We start from the raw sequence: 25,697 nt of genomic DNA on the forward strand, positions 1-25,697 counted from the left end.
ACCAGTCAAAAGACTTTATCTTATGATCAATGCAATGCTAAAATTATTATTGATATATTTATTAAATTGTGAGCTATAAAAGTTTGTTTGTACCGAGTGATCAGATTGGAAAAATCCATAATTGTGGTGTTCCGGGGTATCCCCATTGTGAACACTAACAATTGATTATTGTGTGCACAAATATCTGATGTGTTGACTCGGGTGTTATTACTTCCCTTTTTTCTCACAAAAGTCCCTGTATAATAAAGAGTTTTAAGCTCGTATGACATAAAGAAGGAGTTATAATCATTTTGCACACAATTCTCTCAAGATGGTTTTTTTCTTTCTTTCCCCAAATACAAAAGTGATATCAATGCTACTTAAAAATGGTTTTATTGTGTATTTTTGTTGACTGAAGGTGGAGATGAATCATAGGGAAACATTATATCATTATATCATTTTAACTAGGTTTAGGTTTTTGTTTGTTTGAGGTTGTTGTTGTTTTTCAGGGGGGGGGGTGCTTTAAATTCAATTCAATTCAATCTTTATTTAGCAATCAGCATAAAATATGCCTTTGGCCATTTACAAGTAAATAATTATAGAATATGGCCAAGACAAAATAACATATCAGTGTACAATAATAATTCAAATGTATATGATTAATCAAACACATAACATATAAACATTACATTACAATGTAAATAAATTTACAATTAAGCACTGTTTGACTGTACAAATTCATTTCGTTCAATAGCCAGTGTTCTTACTTTAAATGCCTTACTTTAAATGCCTCTTTAATATAAGTTGCTAATTTTACTTGAATAGTTTTATTATTATTTTAATAATTGAAATAAAATAAAACGACTATGAGTAACATTTTCATATTTAATTTTGTTATATGTATATGACTCATACATGAACGCTTCAACAATGTTATTGCAAACAATAAAGCAATATCGCACTAAAATACAATTCAAGGTTGGATTGTTTTGGCCGCTCAAATTTGACAGGGTATCCCGTGGTCTAAATAATTCGACCGAGAGGAGATCAGACGTGCTTTATATTACACATTTTTACTTTTTTTGCTAAAGTCCAAAAACATACAAAAACACGCAAACAGTAATCATACAAACGCAAACGCAACGCAAACGCAAAACACAGTGTTCAACAGTCCAAAAGATTACCGCAAATGACATCAAATTGAAGATTCCATTCATCGCTGGGAACCCAAGCGTATAAATAGAACCCACAACTGACGCCATTGTACGGCAACGCCATACACTGCAACGCAAAAAAAACAGGAATTGCCAAGTACTACGGGCAAAACCAAATAACGCAAACTGCAGTCCAAACACATGGACAAAACTGTATGATACTTCCAAAAAATTAATTTCCTGATTATAGGTCGGCCTACCCTGACGGGTATTCCGTCACGAGCAGTAGAACCCATACACAGGGTTTTAAGTTAAAATGCCAACAAAACAGAATACAATGTCTGATCTCCTCTCGATCGGAAGAATTTTACGCCACAATAAATTTATCAAAAAATTTATCCCCCAAATTCTTATTGGGAGACTGGTACATTTTTAATGATAGAATCTTTGAAGTAATCTAGGAGGAATTCCAAACCAATATCATTGAGATGAACCCCGTCTGCCCGAAAAAATGCAGTTTTAGCATCAATGTCTGGCTTAATTGTGTCACTTTTACCCGATGAATGAACTAATTGACGGCCTATCCTGTTAACTCGTTTGCGTTTATTTTCCATAGCAACCCAACCCCCCGTGGCATTATGCCAGGTCTGCCTCTGTAATATATCTACCCAAATTAGTACCGTTGTAGGGAAAGCTTCACGTAAGTAATAAATTTCATCCCGAATAACATCTTTCAAATTTAAAATCGGTAAATCTGCCAAATCATTACCTCCTAAATGAACAATAATAATGGATGGAGGTGAAGAAAATAACACCTGTGATTCAATAGAGTGGCGGAAAGACTGCCAACGTAGGCCTCAAACACCCCACCAGGCTATTGTTAAATCTTTCAATCTCAAATTAGGCTTTCCTGTATTCTTTGCCCGCTGCCAGCCCAGAACGGGATCGAGTCACCCAGGACCCAAACATCTAAATATAAATAAAAGATTACACAGCGTAAGATAGTGATTTGAGAAGAATCAACATTTAAGGACGAATATAAAGTCGAAACGCTTGAGATGTCCACCTTCCCAGTTTCATTATTACTGATGAAGGGTAACCTTTTGTAGCTAAGTCTGTGGCTCTGCCTATTCTAAAGCTATGGGAGGTGAAATGTGCGTCAGACAAATTAGACTGATTGACACACTTAGTTAATACTGCCGAGAACTGCGTTCTAGTTACCGGCGAACCATCAGCGTGACAAAATAGAGGGCCCTTTGAACGAGGCCTGATTGACACAAATTCAAAAAGAGCGTTAACAGGGCATAAATCATCAGTTTCTCTAGGTATTTTCAGAAGAACAGGAGTCCCTCTTTGATTTGTTTTAAAATGACGCAATTTAATAACTGCATATTCTTTTTGACCTACAAATGTCAAATCCGATAAACTGAGCACATTTTCAGCTTGCATGCCGGATGACGTAACCAATTCGCTGACCCGAAACAAACCATAATAGGCCAAGGTAAAAAGTGACTCGAATAACTTGTTTTCGTAAATATTATAACACACGCTCGGTAGTGAATCACACACCGAAACCAATGTGCGTATTGTTAATGGTGCCCGACAATCGTTAGTTATACGATTTCTGCGACAACCTTCTAATAATTTGTTGACCATAAAAACATTATTTATGTTCATAAAAACCATATAATTTATGGTAATAATTCAGGCCAGCGATATAAGTTGTAATAGTTTTTGGCGAATGGCCTTTCTCAAAACAAAATGCCATAAACAAAATCACGTGATTAATTGGAATAGGCCATTGACTTAGCATTTTGAATGATAGTCTAAATTTCTCGAACATATTGACGCTAGTTCGGTAAGTTGATAAAGAGTTTGATGCTAGTCCCGATTGTAGCAGTTGTACAACTCTAGACTGAATGCGTTCCATAGAAACTCTGGAACCTGGCAAGGGGTGGGGTCCGCTTCCGGTGCCAACTCCCTGAATCGAGATAGCTGAAACCGAGACAAGCATCACAAATATTCATTTTGACAGCCAGGGAGATGACTAGCCTTAATTTAAAAATGTTGAGTCTTAAACAGCCGTAATGCTAAAATTCTGACAAGACACATGACTGCCTCTGATTTTGACGTTAAACTTATTGAGTAAGTATATGTACAACTGCAAAATTATCACAATTAAATTTTTATTTTTTCTGTTCACTAATTCCTCGCCCCAAATGAATAATGCGACTAAATGGGAAAGAGTTCTAGAACAGTAATATCCGTGGTGATACCCTAATTCATGCCACCACGTTGGCCATCTTGCATTGCACCAATGACCCTTGAAAGTAAAGACCAAAAACCTAAACCTATACCCCCGGCACTATCTGAAAATAACTGCACATCCTCATTTGAGACCCAAAATCTGTCATGAAAAACGGAAATACCGTTAAATGATTCTAAGAAAACTAGCCACATAGACAAATCCAATTTTATTTCTTTTTTTATTCTAATTCGATGATGAGATTTAGTAAGCCCACATATTGAATTAATTAAGCGGCGAATAAATGGCCGACCAATAGCTATGGCACGACAGCAAAAATTTAAAGATCCAATTAAAGATTGTATCTCTTTTAATGTTGACTTTTTATGAGATAAGATATTCTTTTATTTTTTCAACAACCTCGGTTATTTTAGTCGTGGGTATCCTCACAACCATTTTGCTTGAATCTAACTCGAGGCCGAGGAAAAACGAGGCTCTCCGTGGGCCCCTCGGTCTTATCTTCGGCTAGGGGTACCCCTAACTCCGACATTGTTCCTCTAAATATTTGTAATGCCCTATTGCAAGAGTCCATCGACGTATCACCTCCCAAAAAATCATCTAAATAGTGAATTAATTTGCCTGATTCAAAATTAAATGTAATGCAAAATTCTAAGAATCTTGAAAATCTTTCGAAGGTTATACAGCTTACAGATGCTCCAAACGGAAGTGCCTTATCGAAATAAAAACTTATCATATTATAACGAAAACCAAGCAACTCAAAAATCTGAAGGTTTAATAGGGATCAGACGGTAAGCACTTTTATATATCGGATTTAAATAGTTTGCAGTGCTGACCTAGATCTTGAATCATTTTGATTGCCATATCGAAACTGGTGTATTGAACCGTGCACAAGGCCGGATCAATATAATCATTGATTGATTCGCCCGGCGGATATGACAGATGATGAATCATTCTGAACTCCCCGGGGGTTTTCTTCGGGACCAGACCAATCGGGGATACAATTAAGTTTGGTAGTGGACGCTCATTGAATGGTCCAGCTACCCGGCCAGCTATAATTTCTTTATTAATTTGACTGTTAATTATTTCAGGATTTAACAGAGTAGAACGCAGATTATTGGAATCACGTGCAACACGGGGACCGGAATACTGTAGTGGAAAGCCATTCTTAAAACCATCATATAAAAACTCTGCTTCAATTTTATTATAAAATTGTAAATAATATTGCATGGCCGAAAGTTTAATTGGTGATTTCGCAATATTATAAATATCTGGATTTGACTGTTTTTTCTGATGTACAACAATGATTAATCGATTTACTTGTTTGACTGCCCTCTATTGTAACCTCTCCCTTTTGAATGGGACTGAGACCCCTTCCTCGAAAATTACGTTGAAAAGCTGGTGTACGACTTTTCTGTGTATAAACCAACTGAATTTGAAGAGAAACAGTTTATCTCAGGATGGGGCGCATTACACTTCGCGCATAAGTGGGGAAATTTGCAGTTTTGCCACGTGCATCTACCATTATTAAAATCAAGACACGTGTACTTAAATTTTGAAACGTTTTGGGCTTGATCTGGCTGTCTAAACTTGCATACACCGCCACCATAGGTCATTGTTGATTTTAGACCATGGTGAAGGTGTAATAGCCTGGCGTAAGCGAAACTGCTCATCATAAGTTTTTCCAGGCTGACCCGCCTTGTCGCATAGCGCATTCTCTTATATTGTACATATAATGTAGCAGTTCATAAACTTTTTCTGAAATGATTTGACAGGTATATATGGAGGCATATATGATGAATGCGTTTGTCCATTTTTTCGATATCATAAATTTTTGATCTTTAAACTCCCTTTTTGGGGCCGAAACCCCAATTGTAACTCAATTTAAAACCCTAACAATTTCCGGCCCCTAAAAAAATTTGGGATAGGGGTCAATTTTCACCCTTAAGGGAAACCAAAATTTAAAGTACTCGCCCCTAAAAGATTTGCTGTTTGGAAAAGTAGGGGTATTTAGCCCCTAAGTCACGTTTTGGTTAAAAGGCGAACAAGGGTTTTGGGCCCAAAATTTAACTTTTAAAAAATTTCCCGGGCCCAGAATGAAAATTTCATTATTTCTGGTTGGTCGGACCCCCGAAAAAGATCTTATTTACACGTGTTTTTGGGAAATCTTATTTGAAATTAAAACCCGATCACTCAAAAATTTGCTCGGGAAATCGAAAAAAACATTTGGGCCTTTCCCGTTCAGTCTCTAAAAAAGCCTGGAAATTTCCAAACCCTGTCGTCCAATTCGTCGGCTTGGCGCTTCTGACCCCTCGGTTGTCTGGCATCGACGCGCGGGTTATCCTGCACGTGCTCTTGACTCTGCTGGGGCTGGGCGCTACCACAATCATCTACTGCTCTACCTGCACGACGTGGAGTTGAATTTTGCTGACATTCGACGGTCCCTCGTGCATTTCTCTGCAAACGACGCTCCCCTAGAGGAATTTCAGGTACTGAAGCTGCCTGTCCTCTCTCGCTGCGTCGCATGGCCATTTCTCTTCTCGAAGGTTGAATCCTTCGGCGTGTACGACCTCGTGGCATCCCGTCCCTAGATTTGCCACTACTTGCCAGCTATTTCCACTGAAAAGGGTGGCATTAAGTGTAAAAAAGGTGGCATTAACTGGAAAATGACAAAATTCCACTCTTTTTCCACTGTAGTGGCAAAATTGCCACCAAATGCCACTATCCTTTGGTGGCATTTAGGTGGCATTGAGTGGAAATTTGAACATAGACTTTTTTATGGTGGCAAAAGGGTGGAAATTGGTGAAAAATGAAACTTAGTTTATTTTCAAGGTGGAAAATGAGTGGCTTTTTAGTGGAAAAGTGAAACTCTAACTATTTCTGGGTGGCAAAATAGTGGAAAAAAACTTAGAAAATTTTGTGAATAACTTTTAGTCGAAAAGGGAAACTCTTAACTATTTTCTGGGTTGTATAAAAATTGGTGGAAAAAACTGAGAAATCTAATAATTGTGCATTGCAGGGTTTAAGATTTATTTAAGTCAAAGCTCCAAACTGAAATAAATCTGTTTATAGTTTGTACTCTACCAAAGCATCAAGTGAACTTTTTATCAAAAATATAATTTATTGAAGTTGAACAGTTAGAAAATTTTATCAGAAACTCATATTTCTTAAACATACTAGAATGCCATGAACACAATTCTGATACAAAGTCACTGCCTCACAGTAACGGTATGATAATTCCAGCTGTAAAGTAGCAGGAAAAGACACAGAAATTGGACGTAAAATCACTTTTCCAGGCGTTAAACACATATAATTATGATCAGGAAAAATTAGAAAAGTATGGGGTTACTTAACTTCCCATTTTTTATGGCAGTACTTTTCTTTAGGGATGTAAAATTTGACTTTCAAGTCAAAATGTTTATGTTCCATTCTATGCTTGTAAAATAAAATATATGTCTTTTAAAGTGTACTTTGTTCTTTAGTTATAATCTGTACATTAATTAAATAGTTGAAATGTTCTTCTATGCCCAGAAAATGCATATCTCTGCATAAAGTTTGTTGCTTCTTCTATGATATTTAATGTCAATCTTGAATAAAGTTTGACTTTTGTCTTTTCTTCTAATTGACATAATAAATTGTCTCTTCAATATTACTTTAAACTGATATCTGGTGAGTACTAACACTTTTCATGTAATGCTAACAATAATTAAAGTGAAAAATGCAAAGGGCAATAACTCCAAAAGTATGCAAAGAGTTATGGTTCTTAAACACAGCACATTACTCAAAAAGATCTATATCTGTGAAGTTTCAAATTAATATCTCCAGTACTTTTTAAGCTTAATGATCAAGACAAAAATTAAGCATAGAGAAGTAAAAAATGGCAATAAACCCCAAATCATGCAATAAAAAGTTATGGTTCCTTGGCATTGTAACTTCTCATAAATGAGATTTAGTTATGTGTGGAGTTTAAAATTATTGTCTCTAACATCTTTTGTGCTATGCTTTCAGAGGCTTTAAATCTATTGTAAAAAATTAATGTGTGAAAAGTAAATAAGTCATAATGTCTGATAAATTTCTTACAATCAGGATAAGTAAATACTAGCTAGTAAATACTGCATCCTCTAAGATTTAACAACACAGCATACATCTCAGATCTGATAAAACTACTGCCCTCTTATCTAGTAATCTATGAATGGGGGGTTAATAGTTTACTCATGCTGACCAGAATGTTCCATTTGATTATTTTGGGAGAGGCAACATTTATACATGTTTTTATGTAGAATTTGTCTTAAAATAGCATGCTAAATTATCTTTCAAAAGCTTATTTCTACTCAATCTATTTAGGTATTAGATATAGTTATACATTCAAATGAATGTAAAAAATAAAATGATGGGTGCTATGGTTTTTGGAAAATCCCTCACAATTTAAAATTATAATGGACTGTCCATGCAGTTACACCGTTGTAAAGTTTGAATTCAAAGGAATTGAGGTCAGTTAAAGCTTGCAAACACAAAGGAAATTATTGATATTGTAGCAATTCTGGAGATATTTTGTTTAAAATGTAAGGGTGCATATTTTTGATTTCTCAAAGAAAACATTTAAAGTCTTATTAGTGTGGTAAATAGAAATGAGAAGTTTTAACTGAAGTGTGAATGTGTAGACAAGAAGATAAACAGCAGAATCATTCCCAGTCAAAGTTTCAGGTAAACAACTTTTACATACAATAATTATTGTTATTTATGCAGAAACTGTTTAGTTTTTTGACAGTAAAAATATGAAGTGGTATTGTATAAAATTGTGTTTTATATTTGTTTTGTTTGTAAATTGACTAAAAAGAAAGCTGCATGTACAATGTACTTATAAAGAATGTAGGAAGATCTTCATCATTTCTTAAATACAATATGTTAAAAATTTTAAGTTTGAGAAAAAAATTATAGGAATTAATCAGTAAGTACAATATCATTATGTACAATATTACATCAATCAAACTATAGATAACCTGAGGTACCTATTACTACAACTTTCATGCTATAAACAATTTTCCTTGTGTGTCACATGTGGAGCAGATTAACAGTAACTGATTTATTAGTAAGTTTCATTCCTTCATTGTTGTAATTCAGCTTTCATGGTGCAGTAGATAATTATATAACCATAACTAGACAGTCTAGAGTAACATGCTATTAGGAGAATGACAGTTCATAACAGAATCAGCATTAAATAAGAATTATTATTTTGCAGACACAAAGCAATGAGGAGCAGCCTGGAGCAACACATTTGATCTTCAGTGGCTTTACAAAGGTATCTTGTTAATTCAAAGTTATTTTAGAATTAATAGGAAAGAAGAGTCACAGTACCCAATAAGACACTTTTCAGTTCTTGATAAATATAGCTATTAGTCACTATTTACAAACCTACTTTAATTCAAACTCTTTATGACACTTTAATTTGCATTTACATTTTGTTTTACAAATTTTAGAGTTTTTGTACATTTTAGCTTGAAAATTTTATCAAATATTTATCCTGATGAAGGTTCGTTAAGAACTGAAACTGGAAGATTATTAATTACTCAACCTGCACTGGTGTTGATGTGTTGTATTTCTTTTTCTTTCTTATTTTAAAATTTTAGAGTTGTATACATATACCAAGGTCTTAAGTGATTCATTTTCTGTCTTTACATATTAGATATTGATAATCATTAATTTTTCTGTCTTTACTTATTTGATATTGTTAATCATATTTTAGGACCATGGCAGAACTGAAGCCATATGCCTCAAAAGAGAAAGGTACAGCAAAGCTCTTCAGAATGCTATTCAATATAGAAGAGATTAAAGGACGCTCATTGTTTGGTATGAGGAAAGGGAACAGAGAGTCTGACGCCAGACCTTCTTGTGCAGACAAGGCAAAACTTAAGTTCTTGGAAGGTAACTAATGAACTGAATGAAAATATCATTTTTGATTCTGCGTATATTTTCTGCCTTGGAGTAAATAAGAAAAGTCTGATTCTTCCACGTCTGCAGTGCTGTTTTTTAAAGTGTTTTAATCATATCTATGCACTCAAATTGAATATAGAAATATCCAATAGTCATATAAATGTAAGCTTATGTTTTTAATTATTGTATTAATCATTCATAATTTTTTTTGTTTTAGATTGTGCGCTCGAAAAGTTGCCGACAACCTAAAGGACTGAACTCAAACCGTCCAGGAATAGCAAGATAAACTGAAGAAAATCAATGGACTAATGTTTTGCTTTTTTTTGAGACAATATATAATTTCATATGGAAACATTAAAAAGGATTATTTTTAAAATTTGTTTGTTTCCAATTTAGGGTACAGGGTGACTTTCAAGCAGTTTCCAGCTATTGCCACCCACAAGGTGGAAAATTTCTGAAAGGGTGAAAATAGGTGGCATTTAGTGGAAACTGAATTTGCCACTATCTGGTGGCAAAATGGTGGAAAAGTGTCTAAATACTCCACCAATTTTCCACCTTATGGTGGCAAAAGGTGGAAATAAGTGGCATTTGGTGGGAAAATAAGTTTGCCACTCAATGGTGGCATAATGGTGGAAATTTTGTCTAAATACTCCACCAATTTTCCACCATTATGGTGGCAATAAGTGGAAACAAGTGGCATCTAGTGGAAAATGAGTTTGCCACCCTAAGGTGGCATAATGGTGGCATTATGGTGAAAGTTTGTCTAAATACTCCACCAATTTTCCACTCATTGGTGGCATTTAGTGTAAAAAAGGTGGAATTAACTGGAAAATTATATAACATCAGATCTGCTCAAATTTTTCACCATTTTCATGATTTGGGTGGCGTTTTGGTGGCGTTTTGGTGGCATTATTGGTGGAAAATTGTCTAAATACTCCACCATTGAAAAGGGTGGCATTTTAGTGGCAAATCTAGGGACGGGATGGCTAATAAATTTCAGCTTACTCTAATTGAGTGTGTTAATGCTTCGTCGTCAAACAAAAACTGAGAAAGTTGCACGAGAAACTCGGGCTTTTATATTATTAACAGCTAACTCTTTAAACCCGGCTCTATATAGAAATGATATGATAAACACGGTAACCAGTGTAATGTAAACAATCTATAGATAATGACCGAGGTTTGCCGATTGCCACGTAATGATAGCTTTACACAAGGTAGCAGACGATTATTTCTCTAAAATAAATGGGATTATTTTAATTCTAAAATAATCTTTATTATTATTCATTAATGCAACAAATTTATTAAGTGAAGGCCAATATGTATAATAAAGCCCTTGTCTTATGTGAAATAGTTACAATGCAATTTTACCTAAAGGGTATACCGGTAACTAGGTGATGAGTTAACAAAAAAAATGACAGCTGATCAATTTCATTAAAAAAAATAAAGAAGATAAATATAAAGTGTAACATTATACCTTTCTTAAATAATGGGGAATTCTCTCCACAAATACTGATTAATGAAGACTGTTTAATAATTTGTTTGCATTGTACACAGTAATGTATTTTTAGTAGGGCCATACTTTTTGAACTAATAAATTTGATCTTAAATGACATCTATATTTGCAGATATGCAGAGATTGTCTTTAATGGCCCATTAACCCTAATACTGCTATCTTTTTAAAAAAAAATCAAAAAATGTTTTTATTTTTGATGTCCTTTTATAGTTTCCAAAAAGTTCTTATTGGTGATACCATCTTTTGTTTCTTTTGCGCTTTGGTGATTAGTACAGTTACTTAATTAGTACCTTGTATGGAAGTATGGAAGTGAAAATATCACATTGTTTATATTTTGTTACCTTTATCATAAATCATTTTACATTCAATGATACTCTTTTGGTGATGAGTATTCCACATGAAATAAATCCAATATTACAACATTTTAAACTCATTTTTGCACTTTTGAGGGAAATGAAAAATTTACAAATTTATAAGGCCTTTAAATAAAACTGTATAATAATATGCTTAACATGGACAGTTACTTTTTTTTACTATCTTTCTTAAATTCCATTGGTAGAATTTCAAATTCCTGTGAACTAGATAGCTTACTTTTATCTTATTTTATCTTTTTTCTATACATATTAGATTTTTATCCTATTATAAAGGATATAATGCAAAGTGGGGCACCTGAGGTCATCCTTCACAAGTAAAGCTGGAGAGACGCCATGTGACCTTCACTGTGTCAGTGCAACATAAAACTCAAAATACAAAAAAAAAACGAAAGAATACTTCAATTATATTATTCTGGCACGTCAGATTTGTGTGCATGTCTGTAATTAGATTAACCGTTGCTGGTGTCCATGATGTTTGTTTATTTCAAATTTGTCTGCACTGTTTGTCATTCAGTCTGTACATATTTTGAAATTTAGCCCAAAAAAAGTTAAATGGGTTTCTCAAGATTGAAAGATAAACACAATTCTATTTAAGATAAATTAGCATGGAGGGGTTAATATAATGACTTCTATAAATTACACTTAGTACAAATGTACTTAAAATATGATGATTTAATCTCTATATGAATAATGGATGACTAAAACTTAATATGAATAATGGACGACTAAATCTTTATATGAATAATGGATATGAATAATGGACGACTAAGTACAAATGTACTTAAAATATGATGACTTAATCTCCATATGAATAATGGATGACTAAAACTTTATATGAATAATGGATGACTTAATCTTTATATATATAATGGGCGACTTAATCTTTTTATGAATAATGGTTGACTTAATCTTTATATGAATAATGGATGACTTAATCTTTATATGAATAATGTATTACTTAACCCATTACCCCATGAACTTTTTTGTGAAAAATGGCTGTTTTCATTGAAAAGTCTCCCATTACAAGTTCAAGTTGCTATAAAACTATAAAAACTGCTTCAATACTAATAAAACTTGGCACAAATGTTGACTGGACCATTGCCTTTGTAACAACATGCTCAGTCTGAAATTTCCTGTTTCCATGGCAACTAGGGGATATCTCAAAATTGCCAAAAATCACTATTTTGCGTTGATTTTTTCCATCAAAATTGATTTCAAAGTTCTGCCACTTCTCAATGGATCGAAATAGAGTCAAAGGCTTTTCAGCATTGGTTACACGTTACCTTATGATTGACCTGGGGCCAATTTTAGCCTCCCACAAGTCCAAAATTTTCTTGGCGATGAGGGGGACTCCGCCCCCCCTTCAAACCCCGAAACAGAAGGGGGTACATCCCCCTTCTGGCAACCCCCTGATGTATCTTTTGGATGGGGGGCCGCGCCGAAAAAGTGTTCAATTTTTTAAACAACATTTCTCAAACAAAAACAAGTGTTTGGGGCCTAAATAAGGCATTCTTTCACCATTTGAGAAAGCAAAAAGGGGGGGGGGGTGAAAAAGGCGTAGAAAGGCGTATATATCTGGTAATGGGTTAAACTTGATATGAATAACGGATGACTGAATCTTTATATGAATTTTTAATCTTTATATGAATAATGGATGACTTAATCTTTATATGAATAATGGATGACTTAATCTTAATTTGAATAATGGATGAATTAATCTCTACATGAATAATGGATAACTTAAACTTTATGTGAATAATGGATGACTTAAACTTCATACAAATAATGGATGAGAATAATGGATAACTTAAACTTTATATACATAATGAGAAGAGGTGGTTTTGAAGCCTGGTGTTGCTAAAAAATGATATCATCTGAGGATAGCTGAAATTATCTTTCCTGCTTCAGCACCATATGACCTAATTGTGTAGGTGGGTTGTAAAATCATAACAAACAATACAAAAAAAAGTTTAACCCTGCCCACTCTAAATGTCTTAAATGGACTTGTCCATCTTTTAATCAAAGCAGTTAAACCAATTATCATTTTTAGCGGATATTGTAAAATTTGTACTGACGGAATAAGTTACAGTGCAGATCATGAAGGACAGCACCGAATTGTGCCGGTCGATGTTGTAGAATCTTTTGCCGCCATAAGGCTTGGAATTAAATAGGAAAATGTCGTAATATTAGTTTTTGAATAAATGAGGCACCACCATATTTAAATATCTGTTTCCTAAATAAATAAATAATGTCATTTAATTATGTCCCATATATTACCAATGAATGTTTTTGTTATTTCAGGACGTTACCGGTTCCTCGTAAGGGTACTTGCTCTAGCAGTTTGTACATGGCCTGGTTGGACACTTTAACACGAGATATGCCGCCCATTCTTCTTCTCCGTGGTAACCAACAAAGTGTGCTGACGTTCTACAGTTAAAAATAGAAAAATTGGGTTTCTGTTCAATTTACTAAAAATAGAAACAGTGACTCGTTCAACCACTAAAAATAGAGTGGTGTACTGTTCAACCTTTCAACCACTAAAAATGAAGTTGTGTTCTGTTCAATCACTCAAAACAAAACAGTGTTCTGTTAAACAGCTAAATAAATCAGTGTTTATAGCTACATGTAAAGCTAAATAATATTGGTGTCATTTTCAAGTGGGATAGTGTTCTACCTAACAGTGAAACAGATTAACATTGCTAAAATAGAACCATGAAACTGAAAAGACCCCCAAAAAATACCATTTGTAATATAAGCCTGCCTTCTTATTATTCATCAGAGGACAAGATATATGAGCCACGCCATGACAAAACCAATGTAATGCGTTTGCGACCAGCATGCATCCAGACCAGCCTGTGCATCCGCGCAGTCTGATCAGGATCCATGCTGTTCGCTATCAGTTTCTCTACTTGTTATAGGGTTGGTAAGCAAACAACCTGGGTCCTGATCAGACTGTGCGGATGCTCAAGGCTGGTCTGAATCCATGATGGTCGCAAACGCATTACGTTGGTTTTGTCATGGCGCAGCTCAATTATATGATATGATGTAAAACATAGTGTACGATATCATGTGATATGATGTGCAGAAATGAGACATTATATATGATATAGGGCATTATCATTGAATATATGACATGGTGTAAGATAAAATATGATATCATATAATAGAAAATGTTATATGATACAGTAGGAGTGGACAAATCTGATATCATATAATATAGGACACAGGTGTATGCTATATATCATGGTGTAAGATATCATTTTTTTTCAAAATATGTGTTATTGTATATGGACTTATTAAAAATGGCATGAAAGCAGAAATGCAGCGTAGAAGGATATATGTAATGTTTAAACATGTATAGGTTTAAACTGTTTGAAACATGATATTAGGCAATATTTATAATTTATGACAAGTCCTTTTGAAACATTTTAATATTTATAAATTACGATCTAAGTGTTGTAAACATTACTTAACTTAAAGGTTTTGAAGTTATTGAAAGGCAGAAGAGATAGATTTTTTATTTTGAAAAAATTCATGTAAATTTAAGTAAATTGATGTAAATTAGTAATAGCATCATTCTCAAAATCTTCTATTGACATTTATTTCAACATGATAGGACTGTAAATATTTTGTCAGAAAAATGTATTGTGTAAAATTTCAGATCCTTTACTCACTCCATATATTTTTTTAGAATAATCTTTTTTAATTGTGCAAAAAAGACACAAAAATGAAAAGCATATAATCATATTGTCACCTAAGTGCAGTAACAGCTTAACTCTTATTAAATTATATTAAGGAGTTAGCTCATTACTACACTAATGTGATGATCTTTAAAACAAAAGTTAAGCTAAAAGTGGATTACAAATTGCTGTCCGGGACATAACTCAACATGTACAAGAGATATCAACTTCAAACATTGTAGGTAGCTACATCTGAATGAGTTGTGCAGTATATAAGAACCGTAACCCTCCCTTCCCTAATTTTGGAGTTATTGCCCTTTGTTCAATTTTACACCAGGGCATAACTTGAGAAATATAAAATGTACCAAATTGAAACTTTGTAGGTAGATATATCTTACTGAGTACAAGTGCAGTGCATGAATACCGTAACCCTCCCTTCCCTAATTTTGGAGTTATTGCCCTTTGTTCAATTTTACACCAGGGCATAACTTGAGAAATATAAAATGTATCAATTTGAAATGTTGTAGGTATATATATATCACTGAGTACAAGTGCAGTGCATAAGAACTGTTACCCTCCCATCCGTAATTTTGGAGTTTAATTGCCCTTTATCATTTTATTAATGTGAACTTTGTCTGGGATGTAACTTGAGAATTATAAAAAATATCAACTTAAAACTTTGTAGGTAGATAGATCTCACTGAGTAGAAGTGCATTGAATAAGAACTGTAACTCTCCCATCCCAAATTTTGGAGTAATAGCCCTTGCAAGTACATAACTTTACAACTATAAAATGTCAACATTGAAAATGTAAGGTACATTTTGATGTTTCATTATCACTTTTTAATGCATTCATTAAATCAATATTGAATTATAATTGTCCTAACTTCCTTTCCTAACTTTGTCCAAACTATAAAAGGTATCAAAACTTGAAACTTTGTAGGTAGATACATCTGAATAAGTAAAAGTGCCATGCACAAGAACTGTAACCCTCCCTTCCCTAATTTTGGAGTTATTGCCCTTTGTTCATTTTTACACAAGGAAATTACTTGAGAACTATAAAAGGTATCATCTTGAAACTTTGTAGGTAGATACACCTGAATACATAGAAGTGCAGTGCAGAAAAACCATAACAAAAAATAAAATAAACAATTGAAAAAAATCTATAAACAACTGCATTCTCCCTATGTGCAAAATTATTAACTAAAAAGCATGGTTTCTGACAAGCGCTTCTGGTAGGGGGGAGAGGAGGACTTGGCATTTGTGACAAACTCTAGTTTTCTCTGCTCTTTCACAAAAATAAGGTAAAAAATTTTAATAAACATGAACATTTAGCCAATCCTGTTTTGTTTATTTAAACTTAAAAGTGGTATAATAAAAGAGTTTTATCTTAAAAAATATCTTCATAACTTAACGCTAAGTTTGTGCAAGAAGGAAGTAAACAATTCAAATGGTTTCAAATTATTTTCAAAATCAATGCATGTGTGTTTTATCTCTTGTTTGTAAAGCGTAGGCACTGAATACATTGTTTTTCAAAATGTGCAAAGTGTTATGATATAATTAAGGGCAAAATACCCTGTGTCTTAATTTACATGTTTGAACTGAACTTTTTAGTTTTAGCAGACCTTGGTTGGGTTAAAGTTAATTGCTCGAATAGATTTTTGTAATCTGTTTGGTGGGAGTCAAAGGTGTTGATAGTCAATGCTTTTGTAATGTTTAAAGAATTTGTTTGTTTGTTTTTTGTTTCTTTTATATTAAGATTGATTCTGAAATTATTGTTAATTTATCTTATACATGTATTTCCATGTTGTTTGCACTTGAACCTCCTTATAAAGACCTAGTTAAGTCATACTTGCAATAAAGACCAGTGTAAATCAAACCTGAATTGAAAGACCAGTGTATTTAACGTGGTAAAACATGTGGATAAAGGACATTAGAGGGTTTGTAGAGGTAAACTTGCATATAAACACTAGTACAAGTCAAACCTTCATATAAAGACCAGCAGAGGACTCGGTAAAAACAAACTTGCATGTTAACACTAGTACACATCAAACCTTAATGTACCTTAATATAAAGGCCAAAAAAAGCGCTTAGTATAGACATTGAATTTAAGTTATTGTCAATAATGATTTAAGTTTGATTATTTTGGAAAGTAAATTATTGATAGTGATTAAAAGTGTGGTTTCAAAGAAATGGAACTACTCAAAAAAATGATTGGTATCTTTTGGTCAGTTAATTGTTTATAGTGATTAAAACGGCCTTCAGTTTTTCTAAAAGTTAAATATTTTATTCTTTACATAAATGGTTTCATATAATGGTCAAATAAACAGAATTAAGGTGGAAAATAAAGTTTGCTGTCCTTGAATTACATAAACAATAAAGAAATCCATCGATCCCTCGATACCTCTAATCTACCGATCTACTCTAAAATATGTAAATTAGTAAAGCTGACACGATCTTCTATTTTTAGTAACAAACATCACTGACACGTTAATAAACAGTTCTCGGGACGCCGTTTTGAAGAAGGCTAATTAATAACCAAAGATGTGATGCACTTTTTCAAGATAAAATTTTTTAAATACTTATATTTAAACAACACAGAATTTGTTTTTTTTCCAACAAAAAATAAAAGATGAAGGCCGCTTTAAGTGTGATAGTTGAAAAATTAAATTTTTTTTTATGATGAATAAGTGTGATGATGCAGATAGTTGCAAATGTGTAAAAATGAAAAAGGTTAAAATGCTTTAGAAATAGTGAGCTTTATTTGTGCTGTTATAATTTTTGTTTGTACAGAATGATATATACTATAAATATTTCACACCAAAACTATTTTTGATACCATATTGTTGATATAATGTAAAAAATAGAATTGTAAATAAGGTGACGGGGGTTGTAGACATGTGTAAGTTATTCAACATGCTATGTTAGAATAATTATATAAGCAATTAAGTTGTAAGTACATGTATGAATAAAAACTTGTGAAGAAGTTGTTTGATGGAAAAATGATAACTACATGTATGGAAGTTGTTTACTATGAAAATGATAACTACATGCATGGAAGTTGTTCATTGTAAAAATGATTATTACTTTTTGTTAGCTGTTAACTGTTTAATAAATAACTCCTTGTTTGGAAGTTGTTTACTGTCATATTAATAACTACTTTTGTTTACTGTAAAAATGATGACTTCTTGTGTGGAAGTTGTTAAGGGTAAAAATGATAACCAACCACATGCATGGAAGTTGTTTACTGCCATTGAAAAATGATACAATGTATATGCTTTTCAATTTATAAAATCTTGTTTGTAAGTTGTTCACTGCAAAAATGATAACTATAAGAAGTTATTTTGCTTCATGAAAATATAATTTCTTGTGAGGAAGTTGCCTGGTGTTGATTTTTTATATATACAATGAAGGTTAGTGATATAATAACTGTAAATGAGAGGACAATTAACAGATTTATACCAGTATTTTACAAAAAAAACAGCGTGAATCTCAGTTACCTTAATATACTCAAATTTTGGTGTTGGAATTTTGGTCTCTGCTTTGCAAGTATCTTAAGTCCCATCTGGGTTTCGAACCCACAAATATTAGTGGCAAATGGTTCTAAGTTGCTGATTGTTGACCTCTCAGCCAAAGAGGCCTTTCATGATAACTATAAGATTCACCTTTATAATTTAACTAATGCTTAAAGGGACTCCACTATGCGGTATTTTCTTTTGACATCGCAGGACTGGAAATAATATTTTGAGATTTATGCTCCATTTGATGTAGGTCTAGACCAATAATGTGTGTTCAGAATTTAATATCATTTGCTTAATCTATTTTTCCAGAATGGTTAATCTTCTTGTGAAAAATGATCTAAAATTGGAAAGCGTTGCAATGGTTTACACTCAAATTGCACTTAGAATTTATTTACATGATAATATGATTTCAATTTATTTTTGAGTATATTTTTTATTTATCTTTTGCAATTCTTTTGTTTAAAGTGTCCCCACCTGTTCTATGTAAGAAATTAAGATTTTATGATTTTAGGCTTTTGGACCTCAGTAGAGTTCCTTTAATGATATACAACTTCACATTACAGAATGTTTTATTAATTAAACCATCATAGCATATTGGAAAGTAGAATTTATGTTTTTGCACTAAAATGGCCCATGAATTCAGTTTCCACAAAAAAAAATCGTATAATTTGGTATTCATATTTGAATTGTAAAAAAATATTTTTCATAACCAATCATCCAGTGTCATATACTATAGAACAATGTCACCTGATCAAAGGATAGAGGTCAGAGTCAACTATTTAAGTATTATATTAAATTTCAATATGCATTTAAGTTTAATGGAATAAGCAGTTTTTTGTTGTTGTTTTTTTTTTTACAAATAAAAATGGGCATTAGTGTTCAAAATTGTTCAAATGTGTATTGAAGTCTTTATTTTTTGTTATTTCAAAAAAGGAACAATTTCCCTTTTATGTTCAGTATTGTGGTGCATTTACCAAATGGGTTGGTGTTAGACATGTATCTTAGCCCTTTCTAAGTTCATTATTGTGCAACTTTTATCATATTAAGTATTGACAAGGAACAAATCCGTCACTGAAAGTTCAATAATTGTGCAATCTTACCTATCAGTGTGTATTTCCATAAAGAACAATTTAATTACTGAGCAATTCAACCAAATAATGCACATCTTAAAAGGAACAATTTCCCTTTCTAAGTTCATTACTGTGCAATATCACCAAATAATGCACACTTTAAAGGACAATTTCCCTTTCTAAGTTCATTACCGTGCAATATAATCAAATAATGCACAACTTAAAAGAACAATTTACATTTCTTAGTTTATTACTGTGCAGTGTAACCAAATAATGCACAACTTTAAAGGAACAATTTCCCTCTTAGTTCAGTTCAGTACTGTGCAATATAACCAAATTTAGTTTTGTGAAGTTCAAAACTGTGCAATCTTACCAAAACTACTTGGGGACAACATTGTAGAAACATTTTCCTTACTTTTTAACAGTTTAAATCTGGGGAATAAAGTCAAAATGCTACTTAACAGTAACAGTTTCTCCTACTTGGTTCAATACTCTGGAACAAAGTTTCAGGAACAATTTCCCTTACTTTGTTCAATACTACATATTAACAGGAACAATTTCTGTTTCTTGGTTCAATACTACATATTAATAGGAACAATTTCCCTTACTTGTTTCAATACTACATATTAATAGGAACAATTTCCTTTACTTGTTTCAATACTACATATTACATTACCAGGAACAATTTCACTGACTTTGTTCAATACCACATATTAACAGAAACAATTTCCCTTACTTGGTTCAATACTACATATTAATAGGAACAATTTCCCTTACTTTGTTTAATACTACATTTTAATAGGAACAATTTCCTGTACAATGGTTTCCATTGCTTGGTTCAATATTACATATTAACAGGACCAATTGCCTTTACTTGGCTCCATTCTGAGAAACAAAGTTAAATAGTACCTAAAGGAACAATGTCCCTAGCTAAGTTCAATACTACATATTAAGGGGAACAATTTCCTTTTCTTGGTTCAATACTTCATAATGGGAACAATTTCCTTGACTGCGTTCATCATTGCTTGGAGAATCAGGGAGGAACTATGTTTTAGCTTCATGACAAACTGAAGAAACAAGACAAATGTTTTACATGCAATTTGTTTGTTCTAAAAATTTTAGGTTTTGGAATGATACCCCAGAACAATTATTTGACTTTACACAAATATTAAACATGACAAATATTTTAATTGTATTGTTTATGACAGCAGTTTGTTTGGATAGAAGATGTATATCATAATTAAATAGGAAAGTGGTTAGTTAAGTTGATAAGTCGATTAATATTGTTAAAGAATCTCGTATCATTAAGAACCTTAAGACATTGAAGGTCATATTTTGTTATTTGCATATTAAAGGGATAGAGAAAGTTTGCAGTTGTTGTTGTTGTTTTTAATTCAAAAAGGATAAAATAAGAAACCATATTGTGACATATTGTGAAAAGATTAATGACTGCAGTCATTAGTCCTATCTGTTCATTAATCCTTTCTGTTTATTAACCCTTTCTTGTTCATTAATCCTTTCTTGTTCATTAATGCTTTCTTGTTCATTAATGCTTTCTGGTCATTAGTCTTTTCTGTTCATTAATCCTTTCTGTTCATTAATCCTTTCTGTTCATTAATTTCTGGTCATTAATCTTTTCTTGTTCATTAATCCTTTCTGTTCATAAATCCTTTCTTGTTCATTTATACTTCTTGTTCATTAATCCTTTCTGTTCATTAATCCTGTCTTGTTCATTAATCATTTCTGTTCATTTATCCTTTCTTGTTCATTAATCCTTTCTGTTCATTAATCCTTTCTTGTTCATTAATCCTTTCTGTTCATTAATCCTTTCTGGTCATTAATCCTTTCTGTTCATTTATCCTTTCTTGTTCATTAATCCTTTCTGTTCATTTATCCTTTCTGTTCACTAATCTTTTCTGTTCATTAATCCTTTCTGTTCATTAATCCTTTCTAGTCATTTATCCTTTTTGGTCCTTAATGTTTTCATTGCCTTTAATTTGTTTTCAGTTTCATAAACTGTATTCCATTTCATCTTCTTAGATTACACATTTAATCATCATTATTGATTAATGCAATTCGAGGGCTTAGAGCGAAACTAGCCTATCTTTATATAGAAATAGAAGCAGATAGACTAGTTTCGCTCTAAACCCTCGAATTATAAAAAAAAATGCTTCAAATATATTGTATTGTTTAATTTTGATGATTGTTAAAGTTCAATAAATAGTGTTACATTGTTACAATATACTTTTATTTTTCTTTTAATGTGAACCATACCGTTTGAAGTTTGCAAACAGTTTTTTTTTCAGTATATGGATACATGTGATAGTGTATTAATGTAAATTTTTTATCATAAAACTAAACACCTCCCCCCCCCCACCCCCCAAGATTAAAAACATGCAACCATCTCCCTATGTCATTTTTGAACTGTTTTCTTAAAGGCCCATTATGTCTTAGAAATGCTTTTATTTTTATTTCGAAATGTAGTATATTTGTATAAATTCCAAAAAGTTTCTTATTGGCTAGTTACTTTAACCATTCTTTCTTTCTGGCAAATAGTACAGTAATAGTGATTTGATGTTTTGTATTCAAGTCAAAATAATACTTTGTTTACATTTGGCTACTTTTAGAACAAATAACTTCACATTTAACATTACTTTCTTCAGGTAACAAACAACTAGCATCTAATACTGATATTTCTACATGTAGCATGCTCTAATATTGATATTTGAATATAATGGAACTCATGATTGCTTTTTCTAAAGAAGTAAACATTTCTGAGGCATGATATGACTTTAAAGGCCCATTATGCCCACAGATGCTATTATTTTTATTTCTCAACAGCTTTGTTTTATTAATGTCGTGTTAAAATTTCCAGAAAGTAACTCTTTTTTTTAAGCAATTTGTACAAACATTTTGATTTAGTAATTTGTATAGAAGTAAAAATATTACTTTTTTACATTTTGCTACTTTTATGACAAATACTGTTTATATTTAGTGCTATTTCCTTGAAGTGGTAAGCATCTTACATGCTCTTTATCCATCATTTAAACGTAATAAAATTTGCCCTTTCTAAAGAAGTAAAGATTTATTTGTTAATTAGGCATAATGTGCTTTTAAATAAAAGGTAATGATGTTGACATATATGACATTATCACAATAGTTTATATACATAGCTGTTGTCTATAATGTTGTTAAACTGTAAAGGAAGTTTTTTATTGTTTAAGGATCATATGTAACACTCTGAAGTCCTTGTTTGTTACATTAAAAGCAAATAAAGGATATATTTCTCTATTGGTGTTTTATCTATTTTTTAAAGCCCCAAAGAGGTTCTTATAGTCGTTGGCATATATTATGCTGTTTAATAAACACTGCTGAAAACTGTTTACAAACTATTGCTATATGGCTGAAATACTGTTTACTAAACACAGCTATATGGCTGAATTACTGTCTACTAAACACTGCTATATGGCTGAAATACTGTTGACAAACTAATACTATATGGCTGAATATTGTTTACAAACTAATGTTTTATGGCTGAAATACTGTTTACAAACTAATGCTATATGGCTGAAATACTGTTTTACTGAACACTGCTATGTGACTGAAAACTGTTTACAAACTATTGCTATATGGCTGAAATACTGTCTACTTAACAGTGCTATATGACTGAAGTACTGTCCACTGAACGATGCTATATGGCTGAATATTGTTTACAAACTAATGCTATATTGCTGAAATGCTGTTTACTGAACACTACTATATGGCTGAAATACTGTTAACTGAGTACTGTTATATGGCTGAAGTACTGTCTACTAACCAATACTATATGGCTGAAATACTGTACTTAAAACTGCTATATGGCTAAATACTGTTCACAAAGGCTGAAATACTGTTAACTGAACCCTGCTATATGGCTGATGCTGTTTATTGAACACTGCTATGTGACTGAAATACTGTTTACAAACTATTGCTATATGGCTGAAAAACCGTTTATTGAACACTGTTTTATGAAGTACTGTTTACAAACTATTGCTATATGGCTAAAATATTTTCTTTTCACAATTGCACGGCTAATTTATTGTGTACTAAAAACTGCTTTGTGGCCAAAGTATTGTTTACTTAACATCGCTGTATGGCTGAAATACTGTTAACTTCGAATGCTGCTGTTTAGTTGTTATACTGTTTACAAAATATTGGTTCTTAAACAGCAATATAGTCGCGATAACACTGCAGTAAGTCTGAAATACTGTTTACACTCCCCCCAAAATGGTGATAATCGTGTACAAACTTTGGTAGGGCATAAGCCAGAGTCGCTTTGGTTCGAACACTGTTTGACAATGATTTATTTCATGTATGGAAGTTTTAGCTTTAAAGGAAAATTAGTAGATTTACTCGTACAGGCTTGTGCTTTTGCATGAATATTGCAACATTGCAAATCGATCATTGCTCCATCTCCCGCTTAAATGATTAAAATATTAAATAATTAAAATTAATCGATCACTAGTGAAAGAGTGTTTAAAACGTTTATAAATTATTTCAAAGAATAGAACATATCGTACATGAATATAATTGAGCCGTGTCATGACAAAACCAACATAATGGGTTTGCCAAGCCTGGATCCAGACCAGACCAGCATGCGCATCCGCGCAGTCTGATCAGGATCCATGCTGTTCGCTTACAGACTCTATAACAAGTAATGGAACTGATAGCAAACAGCATGGATCCTGATCAGACTGTGCGGATGCGCACGCTGGTCTGGATCCATGCTGTTCGCAAACCTATTATGTTGGTTTTGTCGTGGCGCGGCTCATATCATATCGTTCAACTGTCACACTATCCAGGTCACCATATACATGTATTTTACATGTATATAATGTTTTGAAAGCCAGGATTAACACGATTAGTCTTGTATTTTCATTAGGTCAGACACACAATTAAAATTAAGTATATCCATTGACCAGGTCAAAACTGTTATAAAAATATTAGGTTTCGATTTCGAGCATTTTTGAATTGTTAAATGTAATATCGATAAATCTGTAAACCGAAGTACTACCTTTGTATACAAATGCATTATCAATCATTGTTACAATTGGACAGTAAGATTAAACGTATTATCAATTAAAAAATCCACTAGACGACACATGGGGTTATTTCACAATTTATAATACCACTAAAAGATATCCGGTCAATGAATGTTACAATATTACTAAAAGCATGATATTAAACGAAATGAAAACAAAAATTCTGTGCTTGTTGACCTATCTGTTAAAGGAAACGAACTCCAATGACGTCCAAAAGCCCTAAAATATAAAACTTGAACTTCTTACATAAGATTAGCAGTGGCGCTTAACACAGAAAGATATATTTGCAAATGATTATTAATAAATATGCTTAGAAAAAAATTGAAAATTGAAAATCGTATTTTTTTGTGCTATTCTTAGCCTTATTTGAGTGAAAACGTTGCAACGTTTTTCAATTTTGGGTCAATTTTCACATTGAGAATAAATAGTCTGAAAAACAGATAAAGCAAAAGACACTGGTCTATACATACATGTACGTTAATTTGAACATTATTTTCTCGAAAAAATATTCCAGTCCCTTCATGTAAAAAAACCAACAAAAAACAAAAACAAACAAACAAGACAAAAAAGCGACCTCAGTGTAGGCCCTTTAATAGTTTAATCAAATTACTCGCTGTCTTGTTTGAATGTTGAATTTCCTGGCCTCACGGTTATAAAACTTATTTTAGTCTTGTCTTAAATCTCAGAATTTTCATTGGTTAGTGTAAATTCTGTGAAAGTTTCTAACCAATCAAATAACAGAGATCTGAGTTTTCATTGGTTATTGTACATTCTGTGAAAGTTTCTGACCAATCAAATAACAAAGATCTGAGTTTTCATTGGTTATTGTTCATTCTGTGAAAGTTTCTGACCAATCAAATAACAAAGATCTGAGTTTGAGCTCGGAGAATTTCTTTATAACCTCGAACCCTGGTCAAGTTGGTGAAAGGGCGCGTGTGAGGTAGCTTGCAACTGCCACTTCCGCCAATAAACTGGTGGACACAATCAAGCTTGCCGTTTAGGGGCGTTTTTTAAGGTTTCCGTATTTTCCACTTTCTTGAATCTTCAGCAAATTTTATATACACTGTACATGTTTGGTGAGTGAGATTAAAGAAAAATATTTTAGCCTTTTAGCCTTAGTGCTGTTGTAATT

At 32.6% G+C, this 25,697-nt stretch overlaps 1 protein-coding gene and 1 long non-coding RNA gene across 4 annotated transcripts in view; both read left to right on the top strand.

Moving 5' to 3' along the window:
- Nucleotides 1-16,894, top strand: part of LOC132746873 (solute carrier family 12 member 2-like) — a 109,047-nt gene extending 92,153 nt beyond the window's left edge. For all 3 annotated transcript variants that reach the window (XM_060736152.1, XM_060736159.1, XM_060736167.1), the window contains one exon: nucleotides 13,516-16,894. In XM_060736152.1, the coding sequence (XP_060592135.1) occupies nucleotides 13,516-13,651 (136 nt within the window). In that variant the 3' untranslated portion in view covers nucleotides 13,652-16,894. The remainder of the gene's footprint in view (nucleotides 1-13,515) is intronic.
- Nucleotides 7,639-9,877, top strand: LOC132746896 (uncharacterized). The gene is made up of 3 exons (XR_009628048.1): nucleotides 7,639-8,100; nucleotides 8,636-9,318; nucleotides 9,545-9,877. It is a non-coding gene; the product is annotated as an uncharacterized LOC132746896 (long non-coding RNA).
- Nucleotides 16,895-25,697: the final 8,803 nt, after the last annotated feature.

This window comes from Ruditapes philippinarum, unplaced genomic scaffold (genome assembly GCF_026571515.1).
Source record: "Ruditapes philippinarum isolate M1 unplaced genomic scaffold, ASM2657151v2 ctg3082_1_1_1_1, whole genome shotgun sequence".
NCBI classification, from domain to species: Eukaryota; Metazoa; Mollusca; class Bivalvia; order Venerida; family Veneridae; genus Ruditapes; species Ruditapes philippinarum.